General features: G+C 41.1%; 1 protein-coding gene across 1 annotated transcript in view; it reads right to left on the bottom strand.

The window, feature by feature from the left end:
• Nucleotides 1–1275: 1275 nt before the first annotated feature.
• ar (androgen receptor) overlaps nucleotides 1276–16521 on the bottom strand; it is a 57798-nt gene continuing 42552 nt past the window's right edge. The window contains exons 4-8 of the mRNA XM_041885913.1: nucleotides 8558–8836; nucleotides 8193–8337; nucleotides 3494–3624; nucleotides 1933–2084; nucleotides 1276–1758 (exon numbers count right to left, since the gene is read on the bottom strand). Of these exons, the coding sequence (XP_041741847.1) occupies nucleotides 1600–1758; nucleotides 1933–2084; nucleotides 3494–3624; nucleotides 8193–8337; nucleotides 8558–8836 (866 nt within the window). The 3' untranslated portion in view covers nucleotides 1276–1599. The remainder of the gene's footprint in view (nucleotides 1759–1932; nucleotides 2085–3493; nucleotides 3625–8192; nucleotides 8338–8557; nucleotides 8837–16521) is intronic.

The raw sequence follows: 16521 nt of genomic DNA, 5'->3' as shown, positions 1-16521 counted from the left end.
CCCTAGTTTGAACATTGTTTGCATTTAATGGACCTTATGATATACATTTTTTTTTTTTTTTTTACTACTTTTCTAAACAAGCAAATATATAAAATATTGTATAATTTATTTTATTTTATCAGCTGATTTATCAAACACAAGTGTCTGGAAAGACGATTCTCTTCCTCAAAAGTGTGCAGCGAATTCTACTAGATGAAAAGCCAAAATGAGTATAACATCCTGGCATCTAAAGCATACTAGATTTTTGAAATTTCACATTCTATAAAATGTTATAATTTTGCATACCTAAATGCTTACTATTTAGAACGCAAGTATGGGTATTCAGACACGGCCATTGTTTGAACTATTTGACTTGACTCAATCTAAACTAATGAAATGTTAACATGCTTTTAAAGGTAGAATGGCATATGTGGGATTACTCTGAACACAATAACTATCATAATTGCACTGAAATTGCCAAAATGTACACCTACTTGACAGTTACAAAGGGCCACATGAATTTAGCATGCATTGTTTTCAATAAAGATTCAATCATTCTAACATCTACAAACACATGGAGCATGCACCTCTGTATGTTCTGATGATGAACTAAAGAATGCAAATATTCAGGCCATGTTAAACCTTAGAAGAGGATTTTTAGCATTGAGAGATTGAATATGTTCAGTTTGACCAACTAACTTTGGCACAGTATTGTCATGTGTGAAGCAAAATAGTCATCTGAAACTACATGCAGACAAAATGTGCAGCCAAGTTGTAGAAGGTTTCATACTATAATTTACTTTTAAATTACTCACTGCCACTGAAAATATTCTGAAAAGTTATTAATTGCAATTGTCTCGCTCTGTGTGTCTGGAATTAGTTAATCACTTTGGGTGAATAGATGGAAGTATGATGGTACCATTAGAATTACTGTTTGTTCACTACCTAAATAACTAGCAAGAAAGTTTTAAATACTGTACAATACATTTAGCGATGTATGCATTGTATATGTATATTGAAAATAGCATTCTATTACACCATAGTCACAGTCAGATACAACCATTGAGCAGTTAGCTAGTAAATACAGATAGACTACTGTGTATGTAAGAGTATGCTGCAAACAACTATTTCACGTTCCTTTTGGTAATAAAAAAAATTGCATAGCACAATCTCATCAAAGTTCCTAAAGTAGAGATATGCATAGATATGTTTAACTGTTTATGCATTTGTTTAGTTTTGTCTTCATTGATTCAATGGATGATATTCTTCTGTTTCTTACATTTGACATAACACTACTAGTCTTGTGTGATTTATTTTTCTTGAAATACAGGACAGATTGAAATACAGGACAGATTGGGCCGTCAACAAGGTGACACCTTGCAACGCTTGAAATAAATGCTAAAACCTTGCAGCCCATCTGAGAAAATGATCTCAATTATGTCTGATAAGCGGCTAAACTACTGTAATGATGCAATGATTTCAAAAATGGTACATTGAGCTATTTAAAAAAAAAGGAGAGGGAGAAAACATTACAAGGGAAACACTACAGAGCCTTGGCTGAAGTATATAGAGGCAGCTTGGATCAGATGTTCTCAGTATGATGGCAAATCCTGCTACTTGCTACTTGTGGAACAGGATTGGTTTGGCCAAGCCTGCCAGGATCTTTGGCAAATGTACTGAGATTATCTCTGCAATCATCTCTGGAAAGTTGACCTTGGTGGGAAGAGACTGGGCCTGGACAAACAGATCAAATGTAAACTGCTGGAGTTTCCTCACGACCTGGGGGTTGGAAAGATGGACAGAGACAAGACAAAGTTACAATTCTGTCACATTCTACGATTTTGCTCTGGAAAACATTAAGTAAGAATTTCATAACAGATAAAACGTCATCATACATTCTATGACAACAGAATAAATCAAATACAGTTATTGAGGATGCACATTGTCTCTCACCGGTTGGAGGGAATCCATGAGATGGGTGAGTTGATACAACCTCTGAGAGCAGTTAGACTTCCTTCCATAGTTAATGACGCGATCAAGTTCATTGATGTAGGTCAGCCGCAATTCATCAAAGTACTTCTGACTCTTAAGACCGTCCACTGGAACTGCAAAGGAGACAGCATGTAGTTGTTTTGTTCACAATATTGAATCTCTGTTCAACTATAAAAACACACTGTTTGGTTTCATCAATCGAAGCTACACTATACTGTATATACAAAAGTATGTGGACACCCCTTCAAATTAGTGGATTCGGCTATTTCAGCCACACCTGTTGCTGACAGGAGTATAAATCAAGCACACAGCCATGCAATTTCCATAGACAAACATTGGCAGTAGAATGGCCTTAATGAAGAGCTCAGTGACTTTCAACGTGGCACCGTCATAGGATGCCATCTTTCCAACAAGTCAGTTCGTGAAATTTCTGACTTGCTAGAGCTGCCCTGGTCAACTGTAAGTGCTGTTATTGTGAAGTGGAAACGTCTAGGAGCAACAACGGCACAGCCACGAAGTGGTAGGCCATACAAGCTCACCGCCGAGTGCTGAAGCACGTAGCGTGTAAAAATTGTCTGTTCTCTGTTGCAGCACTCACTACCGAGTTCCAAACTGCCTCTGGAAGCAACATCAGCACAAGAACTGTTCGTCGGGAGCTTCATGAAATGGGTTTCCATGGCCGAGCAGCCGCACACAAGCCTAAGATCACCATGCTCAATGCCAAACGTCGGCTGGAGTGGTGTAAAGCTTGCCGCCATTGGACTCTGGAGCAGACTCAATCACGCTGTACCATCTGGCAGTCCGACAGACAAATCTGGGTTTGCTTGATGCCAGGAGAACGCTACCTGCCCCAATGCATAGTGCCAACTGTAAAGTTTGGTGGAGGAGGAATAATGGTCTGGGGCTGTTTTTCATGGTTCGGGCTAGGCCTCTTAGTTCCAGTGAAGGGAAATCTTAACACTACAGCATACAATGACATTCTAGATGATTCTGTGCTTCCAACTTTGTGGCAACAGTTTGGGGAAGGCCCTTTCCTGTTTCAGCATGACAATGCCCCCGTGCACAAAGCGAGGTCCATATAGAAATGGTTTGTCGAGATCGGTGTGGGAGAACTTAACTGGCCTGCACAGAGCCCTGACCTCAACCCAATCGAGCACCTTTGGGATGAATTGGAACGCCGACTGCGAGCCAGGCCTAATCGCCCCAACATCAGTGCCCAACCTCACTAATGCTCTTGTGGCTGAATGGAAGCAAGTCCCCGCAGCAATGTTCCAACATCTAGTGGAAAGCTTTCCCAGAAGAGTGGAGGCTGTTATAGCAGCAAAGGGGGGGAACAACTCCATATTAATGCCCATGATTTTGGAATGAGATGTTCGACAAGCAGTTGTCCATATACTTTTGGTCATGTAGTGTATCTGAAATTGCTTGCAAGTCAATTTCATAAAAGAAGAAATACACAATGTGATGCTTTCTAAAGTATTTTAATGGACCTCTCAGCCTTCGGCTGGGCAGCAACACTCACTGATGCTGAAGAGGAGCAGGGCCTTCATGCAGAGGAACTCTTCCTGAGTGACTTGCAGCAGGACAAACTCTTGGGAGAGGTGTCTCATCCGTATGCAGTGATCGAACATGCTGGAGATGTGCATCCGATGGCTGGGGACGTGAGAAAAGAGAGGAGGGAGGGGGGCAGTGAGAGTCAGGGTGAGATACAGTATAATGAGAATGAGCCAATAAAAAGACCAGAGGGAGTGGGGTAGCCTATGGGGAATATATTAAGAGAGGGATCCTCTGTGAGTGTGTTGCTATGATAGATATGGATAGAGGGGGCAAATAGATGAGAGGATATGATGGTGAGACCATTATGTGAAACTTTTGCAATGATTACAAAATTGTCATCCTCCCTCTTTATGACGATAGTTATATGCTCATATGTGACCTACTGCCCAGCGGGCAAAGCTGCTTGAAATGATGTCATCTCAACCAGTTTTGCCCGCAGGGTATACATTTACATTTTAGTCATTTAGCAGACGCTCTTATCCAGAGCGACTTACATGAGCAATTAGGGTTAAGTTCCTTGCTCAAGGGCACATCAACAGATTTTTCACTTAGTCAGCTTGGGGATTAGAACCAGCGACCTTTCGGTTACTGGCACAACACTCTTAACCACTAAGCTACCTGCTGTATACAGTCTTGGCAGTGATTGGTACTGAATGCTGCTGTTACACAGGTTTCCTGCAAATGTGACCTGATTATACATCTAATGTATAAATAATTTGCAGACCTATAGTAAGTGTTGAGGAGTAGTGACCTACATGTAGTTCAACTAGTAATGTAACTACATTTTGCAGGAGCTTGGAGGTAGTTGAACTAAACTCAAATCTTGGTAGTGTTTTCAGTAGTTAATAACTATTTTTTCCAAGTAGAGGTGTAGCTAACTACTGGAACTACACATAAACTTTTTTGCAAAAATAAAATATGGGTGAAGTAGGAAAGAATTTCCTTTCTTTTTCGGCATCAGACCTGCCTCATTCTCACTTGAATCATAGTTTTTGTGTTTCATAGGCTAAACTACAAATTCTGTTAACATCTGACTCCAAAGTGATCTGTTCTTGCAATTTGTAGTCTATGACATTTCAGATCTAGATATGATAAATATTACAAAGTAGTTTGGAAGTAGTGAACAATTTTTTCAAAGTAACTTCAGTTAAGTAAACTATATTTTACTCAAGGGTAGCTTTAGTGTAGCTTAACTTCTTCCAGTGTGAAGTAATTGGTAGCTTGGTAAACTATATTTTCAGAGTAGCTTCCCCAACATTTCTTGTAATGCATGGTAGTAGAAGGTTGTATTCTCTACATCTTATTTAGCTACATGGATCAATGCTAATAAGGATGCTCTAGTTCTAACATTTATTTTACCAATAATTATTATTTTATTATAGGTAATATACACTACATGACCAAAAGTATGTGAACACCTGCTCGTCGAACATCTCATTCCAAACTCATGGGCATTAATATGGAGTTGGTCCCCCCTTTGCTGCTATAACAGCCTCCACTCTTCTGGGAAGGCTTTCAACTAGATGTTGGAACATTGCTGCGGGGACTTGCTTCCATTCAGCCACAAGAGCATTAGTGAGGTCGGGCACTGATGTTGGGCAATTGGGCCTGGCTCGCAGTCAGCGTTCCAATTAATCCCAAAGGTGTTCGATGGGGTTGAGGTCAGGGCTCTGAGCAGGCCAGTCAAGTTCTTCCACACCAATCTCAACAAACCATTTCTATATGGACCTCGCTTTGTGCACGGGGGCATTGTCATGCTGAAACAGGAAAGGGCCTTCCCCAAACTGTTGCCACAAAGTTGGAAGAACAGAATCGTCTAGAATATCATTGTATGCTGTAGCGTTAAGATTTCCCTTCACTGGAATTTAGGGGCCTATCCCGAACCATGAAAAACAGCCCCAGACCATTATTCCTCCTCCACCAAACTTTACAGTTGGCACTATGCATTGGAACAGGTAGCGTACTCCTGGCGTCTGCCAAACTCAGTCCGACGGACTGCCAGATGGTGAAGCGTGATTCATCACTGCAGAGAACGCGTTTCCACTGCTCCAGAGTCCAATGGCGGCAAGCTTTACACCACTCGAGCCGACGCTTGGCATTGCGCATTGTGATTTTAGGCTTGTGTGCGGCTGCTCGGCCATGGAACACCATTTCATAAAGCTCCCGACGAACAGTTCTTGTGCTGACGTTGCTTCCAGAGGCAGTTTGGAACTCGGTAGTGAGTGTTGCAACCGACAGATCATTTTTACGCACTACGCGCTTCAGCACTTGACGGTACCGTTCTGTGAGCTTGTGTGGCCTACCACTTCGCAGCTGAGCCATTGTTGCTCCTATATGTTTCCCCTTCACAATAACAGCACTTACAGTTGACCGGGGCAGCTCTAGCAGGGCAGAAATTTCACGAACTGACTTGTTGGAAAGGTGGCATCCTATGACGGTGCCTCATTGAAAGTCACTGAGCACTTCAGTAAGGCCATTCTACTGCCAATGTTTGTCTATGGAGATTGCATGGCTGTGTGCTCGATTTTATACACCTGTCAGCAACGGGTGTGGCTGAAATAGCCGAAACAAACTAATTTGAGGGGGTGTCCACATACTTTTGTATATATAGTGTAAATCTGTGCATATTCCTCAGTAATGAATTACTTTAAATGTCATTGAACTCCCTCAGTCACCTATGATACTAGCGTACACAGTAATATTCAGAAATGAACTAAATATCACTACTTCCCCTGACACCTGCACCATTTACAGTGCCTTCAGAAAGTATTCACACCCCTTGACTTTTTCAAAATGTTGCTTTGTTACAGCCTGAATTTAAAATTGATTAAATTGAGATTTGTTGTCAATGGCCTACACACAATACCCCATAATGTCAAAGTGGAATTATATTTTTAGACATTTGTACTAATTAATTACCAATGAAACGCTGAAATGTCTTGAGTCAATAAGTACTCAATCCCTTTATTATGCTAAGTCTCAATAAGTCCAGGAGTAAAAATATGCCTAACAATTTACATAATAAGTTGCATGGACTCACTCTGTGTGCAATAATAGTGTTTAGCATGATTTTTGAATGACTACCTCATCTCTGTACCCCACACATACAATTATCTGTAAGGTCCCTCAGTTGAACAGTTAATTTCAAACACAAAGAACAGGGTGGTTTTCCAATAACTCGCAAAGAAGGGCACCTATTGGTAGATGGGTAAAAATAAAAAAATAAAGCAGGCATTGAATATCACTTTCGAGCATGGTGAAGTTATTAATTCACTACAAAGATACAGGCGTCCTTCCTTACTCAGTTGCCGTAGAGGAAGGAAACCGCTCAGGAATTTCACCATGAGGTCAATGGTGACTTTAAAACAGTTACAGAGTTTAATGGCTGTGATAGGAGAAAACTGAGGATGGATCAACAACATTGTAGTTACTTGACAATACTTACCTAATTGACAGAGTGAAAAGAAGGAAGCCTGTGCAGAAAGCAATTCACTTTTTGTCCTGAATACAAAGTGTTATGTTTGGGACAAATCCAATACAACACATTACTGAGTACCACTCTCCATATTTTCATGCATAGTGGTGGCTGCATCATGTTATGAGTATGCTTGTAATCGTTAACGACTGTGGAGTTTTTCAGGATAAAAAAGAAATGGAATGGAGCTAAGCACAGACATAATCCTAGAGGAAAACCTGGTTCAGTCTGCTTTCTACCAGACACTGGGAGATTAATTCACCTTTCAGCAAAACAATAACCTAAAACACAAGGCCAAATCTACACTGGAGTTGCTTACCAAGAATACAGTGAATGTTCCTGAGTGGCCGAGGTACAGTTTTGACTTAAATCTGCTTGAAAATCTATGGCAAGACTTGAAAATGGTTGTCTAGCAATGATCAACAACCAATTTGACAGAGAAAATAATAATGGGCAAATATTGTACAATCCAGGTGTGCAAAGCTCTTAGAGACTTACCCAGAAAGACTCACAGCTGTAATCACTGCCAAAGATGATTCTAACATGTATTGACTCAGGGGTGTGAATACTTATGTAAAATTGATATTCCTGTATTTCATTTTCAATACATTTCCTAACATTTCTAAAAACATGTTTTCACTTGGTCATTATTGGGTACTGTGTGTAGATGGGTGACAGAGAACAAATATATTTAATCCATTCTGAATTCAGGCTGTAAGACAAATAAATGTGGAATAAGTCCAGGGGTATGAATACCTTTTGAAGGCACTGTATGATTGAAGTCTGAAAAAAATCTAATCTTCCTCCGGACTTTCCACGTGACAAAAGAACACCGAACAAGGAAATTAAATATAAATGTTACTGAAAGCCAGGCTTGTAAGCCCTTCTGCACATGTAATTCTAGACATATCGGTGAGAAAGAGAGACTGAGAGAGACTGAGCGAGAGTGAGCGAGAGTGAGAGAGAGTGAGAGAGACTGAGAGAGAGTGAGAGAGAGTGAGAGAGAGACTGAGACAGGGAAAGAGATGGACCAAAAAGTGGAAATTGGCATCTGCCATACTTATGACAGCCAACTCACTGGAGGAAATCTCCACCAACATAATGGGGACAACACTGAGTTGGTGGCCCTTGTGGTAATATGGTAATTTAGCAGAGATAATTGAATTCACTATCACATAGCTGCACTTACTCATTGAAAACAAGGTCCGGGGCGAAATAGAGCATTTTGCCGTTGACATTCTTGTAGGACCTCCATCCCAAGCCGAACACCATCACCCCCATCCATGAATGCTGGATGACTGTCATCTGGTCATCCACATGCAGATTCCGAAAACCTGAGAAGAAAATGAAGAATCGGAAATCGGAAATGGATAACTATCATTGATTACAATATAATTATTATGAAAACATGATACATGCCTTCACTACCTCCAATTTGCTGCAATGCCATTGCAAACTTGTTATAAATCAAATGATGACATCTTCTAAACAATTAACTTATCAAGGACAACATGGAAATACGTTTCATATTCTTCTTCTAGTCCAGCACTGTACCTGGCAAGCCTTTGGCCCACTTGACCACTTTGACAAGTTGGCGCTCCCCGAGTTCGTTGAGGCTGGTGAGCAGTGCTGCAGCGGAGTCCGGCTGGCCTTGGTCGTGTCCCGCATTTACCACCTCTGGCTCGATGGACTCCAAGATGTTAAGGAACACCAGCTGGGAATGGAAGCTCAGGCCAGATTGAGGAGAGACGCACTGGATGGCATCAGTGGGGCCTTGGGTGGGCAGATCCTCCTCCGGGCTCTTCAGCTGTCCAAGCTTCTTCAGTTTACGTGCTACATAAGGTCAGGAAATAGGACATGGATGAGTAATGGTAGAAGAATAGTGTAATATTTGGTGCAGCTATTAACAACTGCCAAATCAGAGGAAAGGAAAACGTGAGAGGAATGAAAGTTTAAACATAACAACAGAACAACAACAAAGAAGAAGGACGTACCAAGGGAGAGCATACTCTTGACAGGTGAGACTGTAAGATATGTCACACTCTAAGCTATAGTGAAAAGACTCCTTTTTGTTTCAAATAATATCCCATTCAAAGTTTTATTATGATAGACAGTGCATTCGGAAAGTATTCAGACCCCTTTACTTTTTCAACATTTTGTTACGTTACAGCCTTATTCTAAAATGGATTGAATAAAAAATTTCCTCATCAATCTACAAACAATACCCCATAATGACAAAGTGAAAACAGGTTTTTTGAAATGTTTGCAAATGTATTAAAAATTAAAAACTGAAATATCACATTTACATAAGTATTCAGACCCTTTGCTATGAGACTCGAAATTGAGCTCAGGTGCATCCTGTTTCCATTGATCATCCTTGAGATGTTTCTACAACTTGACTGTGGTAAATTCAATTGATTGGACATGATTTGGAAAGGCACACACCTGTCTATATAAGGTCCCACAGTTGACAGTGCATGTCAGATCAAAAACCAAGCCATGAGGTCGAAGGAATTGTCCATAGAACTCCGAGACAGGATTGTGTCAAGGCACAGATCAGGGGAAGGGTACCAAAAAATGTCTGCAGCATTGAAGGTCCCCAAGAACACAGTGGCCGCCATCATTCTTAAATAGAAGAAGTTTGGAACCACCAAGACTCTTCCTGGAGCTGGCCGCCCGGCCAAATTGAGCAACCGTTCCTCTGTGGAGATGGGAGAACCTTCCAGAAGGACAACCATCTCTGCAGCACTGCACCAATCAGGCCTTTATGGTAGAGTGGCCAGACAGAAGCCACTCCTCAGTAATAGGCACATGACAGCCTGCTTGGAGTTTGCCAAAAGGCACCCAAAGGACTCTCAGACCATGAGAAACAAGATTCTCTGGTCTGATGAAACCAAGATTGAACTCTTTGGCCTGAATGCTAAGTGTCACGTCTGGAGGAAACCTGGCACCATCCCTACGGTGAAGCATGGTGGTGGCAGCATCATGCTGTGGGGATGTTTTTCAGCGTCACGGACTGAGAGACTAGTCAGGATCGAGGGAAAGATGAACGGAGCAAAGTACAGAGAGATCCATGATGAAAACCTGCTCCAGAGTGCTCAGGACCTCAGACTGGGGTGAAGGTTCACCTTCCAACAGGACAACGACCCTAAGCACACAGCCAAGACAACGCAGGAGTGGCTTCAGGACAAGTCTCTGAATGTCCTTGAGTGGCCCAGCCAGATCCCAGACTTGAACCTGATCGAACATTTCTGGAGAGACCTGAAAATAGCTGTGCAGCAACGCTGCCCATCCAACCTGACAGAGCTTGAGAGGATCTGCAGAGAAGAATGGGAGAAACTCCCCAAATACAGCTGTGCCAAGCTTGTAGCGTCATACCCAAGAAGACGCGAGGCTGTAATCGCTGCCAAAGGTGCTTCAACAAAGTACTGAGTAAAGGGTCTGAATACTTATGTAAATTATATATATATTATCATTAATTTTGTTATAAATTTGCAAAAAATCTAAAAACCTGTTTTTGATTTGTCAGTATGGGGTATTGTGTGTAGATTTGAGGAACAAAATACAATTTAATCCATTCTAGAATAAGGCTGTAACGTAACAAAATGTGGAAAAAGTCAAGGGTTCTGAATACTTTCCGAATGCACTGTAAGAGAGCATAGAATTCCTTCAAATTTGAATGATGGAATTGTGGTACTGTGGCACTGCAGCTGTGATGGGGTTATGGTCCATTTAAATTCAAGGCCCTGATCAAACAGAACTTGTATCAGGAAGGTTGGTGGCAAAACAGCAATCCTTTCTGAAATGTGAAAATGAAGGTCTGGATTAATAGTTGTTTAGATGTTTACATTCCACATTCTGATCTTAAACATCTTCCACTATCTAATCTCATTCCAGGTTACTATGGAAGTGGAAAATGTTTCCATGTAAACATAAATTCCAGTTTAGCATTTTTTTGTAACACAACAGGAAGAGAGTAGAAGGAGACTAATACGCTAGAACAGCGTGGTCTTCTAATATGTACTTCCAAAATTGAACTGGTAGAGAAGCATGGGATAAATGAAAGGCCAGTGCATATCATACACATCACACTCTTATCATGTTATGTTCCTGTCCTAAATCATGTTGAATAAAGAGGACCTCTTTATTGTACAGAACTGCTCTATTCTGAATATAAATATTTTCAGATGCTAGGAACTCTGCTTTAATTAGCTCAATCATTCGGTAGTATATGGTACAGTAGTATACCCACAATCAATAACAACCACCTAAACTCATTTGGATATAATCGGAAGTCAACTGCTAAAGAAACTGCTTAAGATAAAGATGGATTAGGCAATGTCTCAAAATATTATTCCTTCACTGACAACAAAACTACAACTTTATTGGAGATAAGGAGATACGCTAGTATTATCGTAACTTGCGGGGGAATAAGAGAAAGGTCAATTTGACCCCCGCAATACAATACCATGATGAATTTGATGGATTGGAAAATATTTTCCCACCGTAGCTACTGGCTTTCTGTGGCTTTACACTACGCAGTACTACTCAATTCCTCATTTTATGATTGGATCCCCCAATTATGCTTTTGATTTGGCCCCGTCCTCAGAGGCCGTGGTTTGTGAAGGGTAATCACCCTAAGAATACTTTCAGAACCATATTTATATTTGATTTCAATTGAGAAAATCTATAAAATATATTGGCCCACCCTAGTCTTTATTGACAGAGTTGCATGTGACATTGCAAAGCAGTAAGCTGGTTTATTTCACCTTTATAAATGTTTTCGTGTTGACTTCAATATGGAAGGGAATTTAATTTATTTTCAACTATTCGGTTAGTTAAGAAAAAAATCGTATTTACAATGACGGCCTACAAAACCAGGTACTGGTGTTTGTATGTGCTGTTTCTTGATGAGTAAAATGTATTCTTATACTATAGTTTTGTGCAACAATAGTAGCAGTTCATTCAATTGGGGGAGGTGAGGGGACATGGGGGGAGGGGGGCATAGGATCTTCCCCCATGATGCAAGGGGGCCATGTCTGAAAAAGTTTGGGAAGCACTGATCTAGCTAATGATTAGCACAAATATAGATGAGTAACCCCATGCTTCAGCCTATTTATCTATAGCCACTATGCTGCATCAGTTGGGCTACAGGTGACCATTCCAAATCAAATCAAATCAAATCAAATGTTATTGGTCACATGCGCCGAATACAACAGGTGCAGACATTACAGTGAAATGCTTACTTACAGCCCTTAACCAACAGTGCATTTATTTTAACAAAAAAAGTAAAAATAAAACAACAACAAAAAAAAGTGTTGAGAAAAAAGAGCAGAAGTAAAATAAAATAACAGTAGGGAGGCTATATATACAGGGGGGTACCGGTGCAGAGTCAATGTGCGGGGGGCACCGGCTAGTTGAGATAGTTGAAGTAATATGTACATGTGGGTAGAGTTAAAGTGACTATGCATAAATAATTAACAGAGTAGCAGCAGCGTAAAAAGGATGGGGTGGGGGGAGCAGTGCAAATAGTCCGGGTAGCCATGATTAGCTGTTCAGAGTCTTATGGCTTGGGGGTAAAAGCTGTTGAGAAGTCTTTTGGACCTAGACTTGGCACTCCGGTACCGCTTGCCGTGCGGTAGCAGGGAGAACAGTCTATGACTAGGGTGGCTGGAGTCTTTGACAATTTTGAGGGCCTTCCTCTGACACCGCCTGGTATAGAGGTCCTGGATGGCAGGAAGCTTGGCCCCAGTGATGTACTGGGCCGTACGCACTACCCTCTGTAGTGCCTTGCGGTCGGAGGCCAAGCAGTTGCCATTCCAGGCGGTGATGCAACCAGTCAGGATGCTCTCGATGGTGCAGCTGTAGAATTTTTTGAGGATCTGAGGACCCATGCCAAATCTTTTCAGTCTCCTGAGGGGGAATAGGCTTTGTCGTGCCCTCTTCACGACTGTCTTGGTGTGTTTGGACCATGATAGTTCGTTGGTGATGTGGACACCAAGGAACTTGAAGCTCTCAACCTGTTCCACTACAGCCCCGTCGATGAGAATGGGGGCGTGCTCAGTCCTCTTTTTTTTCCATTCTTATTGCTAAATAACACACCAGCCTGATAATATGGACCAATATGTTGTTATGCTCATTTTTGGAGGGGAAATCACTTTCTGAACTGTTAGAGTTAGACCAACAGTTTAAAGCAATACAGAAAATATTGGTATTTCAGTTGTGGTTGGGATACATTGACCAAATTATCAGGAACGTTTTTGATGTATTTTACCTTCAAAATTCAAAACACAATTCATTTCACAGCTATTTCTTTAAAATAAATCTCCCAGGAGGGCACAACCCTGGACTCCCCTAGAAAGGTGTTGACCCTGGAACCCATTGAACATGAACCCCCCCCCCCCAATATGCAACGAAAAAGTTACATATTGCAACTTGCTACCATCTAGCACGCTATATGCTACCATCTGGCAGACAGCGACGTACAGGTGCATCAAAGCCGGGACCGAAAGACTGAAAAACAGCTTCTATCTCCTGGCCATCAGACTGTTGAACAGTAATCACACCATCTCCTGTAGTAAGAGACAAAGATAGACTCACTCACGCAAAATACACACACAAGCTCACACACACAATGTTAGGAATTGAAAACCGGTCGAGGTGTGGAGAAATGCTCGATACAAAATATAAGGCGAACAACTTCTAGATTTAAAGGTTTAATAGTCAAAGACAGACATAGACAGACACATTCCTCTAAGAGTTTCACAGCAAATCTCTCCCCCTCCAGAGGGGAGGGCAGACCTAAATAATCTTGACTTATCTGTTCAGTTTCACCCTTCCGTGCCTGGTGCCAAAGCATTAAATCAAGGCTGAGACCTTGAGGTTGAATAGACTATACATTTGAAACATCTTAATCACTTAAGGACACCCATGGCCGATTTTTATGGCTCAAGGGCCAAGATACAAGTTAATGAGACCTGCTTTATGGTGACCTCTGGCATTAGAGACGGTACCTAAAGGCCAAATTCCAATAGGGAATAATCAACAGAAAATAGCGTTCTTAACAACACACACACAGACACACCTCATACACAAGCAGACTCCTGTACTCACAAATACACTCACACACATGCATACGCCCATACTCACAAACACACGCACATACACACACACTCAAACACACACAGCCAATGCTGCTGACCCATGTATATAGAGACATTAAACACTGGACACTTCCTTTATACAGTTTTTCATACTGTGTATTTATATACTGTATTCTTCACATTGCTCATTCTAATATATCTACTACTGTGCATTCAACCGTGAAGGGGGTGGCAGCATCACGCCGTGGGGGTGCTTTGCTGCAGGAGGGACTGGTGCACTTCACAAAATAGATGGCATCATGAGGAAGGAATATTATGTGGATATATTGAAGCAACATCTCAAGACATCAGTCAGGAAGTTAAAGCTTGGTCGCAAATGTGTCTTCCAAATGGACAATGACCCCAAGCATCCTTCCAAAGTTGTGGCAAAATGGCTTAAGGACAACAAAGTCAAGGTATTGGAGTGGCCATCACAAAACCTTGACCTCAATCCTATAGAAGATTTGTGGGCAGAACTGAAAAAGTTTGTGCGAGCAGGAGGCCTACAAACCTGACTCAGTTACACCAGCTCTGTCAGGAGGAATGGGCCAAAATTCACCCAATTTATTGTGGGAAGCTTGTGGAAGGCTACCTGAAACATTTGACCCAAGTTAAACAATTTAAAGGCAATGCTACCAAATACTAATTGAGTGTATGTAAACTTCTGACCCACTGGGAATGTGATGAAAGAAATAAAAGCTGAAATAAATAATTCTCTCTACTATTATTCTGACATTTCACATTCTTAAAATAAAGTGGTGATCCTAACTGACCTAGGACAGGGAATTCTTACTAGGATTAAATGTCAGGAATTGTGAAAAACTGAATTTAAATGTATTTGGCTAAGGTGTATGTAAACTTCCGACTTCAACTTTATAAACCCACCATTCACTCAATATAATTATTTCTGCCAGATAACACCAACACTGTGGAGTTGCTGAGCTCTACGTTCACACTGTTAGTTCAGCTGCCTCTATATGCTTGGCACTTGCGTGGCAGTGTGAGTGACAGAGAAATGCAAATTGTTGCTTCCCAACTATCGGATCAATAACCTATAGGCATTTCAAATACTCTAACTGAATGGTATGGCTAAGGTTGATAGGAGACATCCTCACTGCTTTTACAAAGTTTTGTTGAAGTCTAAGGTGAAAATAATTTTCCTGTGCATAGTTACTTCTCAGGTCAGAAGTTTAGTTCAGCACAGTGGGACACTAGATGGAATCTAGAGGATAAGGGATTTGCTTATATGGGATCTTCAGTCTGCTTCCCCGTTTATCCCAGGCTTAAGAAGCCCCTGAAGGATTGACTATTGATGTCCCTCAACATGTGGTGCATGCATAGTAGCTCTGCATAGTAGCTCTAACCTGAATGCAATCATGGGAACTTGAGACTTCATCTTCTCAGTCTTTGTGTTTGTGCCATTAACGAGGGGCGTTATGCTTAAAACATGCATAGTAATATTAATAACAGTATTAGACAAATTATTAATAAATTATAATAAATGAGTAACAATTATGATTTTACTCAGTGTGTGCCTCAACAGGCTTGGCCCCCACTACCACTACCACTACTTTCCTCAATGGCTCTGAGAACTATTTTAATTATAGCTTGGCATATCGCTTTATGAGCACAGGCCCAGAATAGCCATGTCCAGTTCTGATACAGTATACTGTACATGTGAACACCTTTTTTAACCCTCTCAGAGCCTACTCATGTGAAATACATTTTTGGAAGCAATTGTAAAGATAATGGTGGAGAAATCATTGCATATTAATCCCCAAAACGTATCATGTACTGCCAGTACTTAATCTAGCCAAGCCATCCATAGAAACCCAGCCACAGGAAAGGAAAAATCTAATCTTGAATATTACCATAATTCTTCCAAATGCATAAAAGATCAATACACCAGGGCAAGGGATGACACATGGTAATGCATTTAGTGTCAAACGTGTTTGAGAGTTGCATTGTTAGAAGAGTCCAATGTTCCACAGAGGAAAAATATACCAGTTGTGAAGGATAACTAGGTGAGCAATGTGAGAGGGAGGATGGTATGTTGGCTAGCGAATCAATGGCCATGGCAACAGTGGGCAGAGCAGGACATTTGGTAAGGTCACACTTGACAGAGTCAATGGGCACACCATGTCACAGGGATACACCTTGATGATATTATTAGCAGCTGAACAAATGTAGCAATCATTTACTGTACTGTTACAGTATTATAATGGATGTGCTTCAACACAGCAAACAAATTATTTCCATATTTCAACGTTGGGATTAGTGTACTTTGTAATGTGTTATGCTGTTTTTCTATAAGTGTCTACCAGGAGTAAAGTGCTGTGAAAAAGCATTTGCCACCTTGTGGTCCTCTGTAGCTCA

The sequence above is a fragment of the Coregonus clupeaformis genome, chromosome 9 (genome assembly GCF_020615455.1).
Source record: "Coregonus clupeaformis isolate EN_2021a chromosome 9, ASM2061545v1, whole genome shotgun sequence".
In the NCBI taxonomy this organism is placed as follows: Eukaryota; Metazoa; Chordata; class Actinopteri; order Salmoniformes; family Salmonidae; genus Coregonus; species Coregonus clupeaformis.
This window is presented reverse-complemented; position numbering and strand designations above follow the sequence as displayed.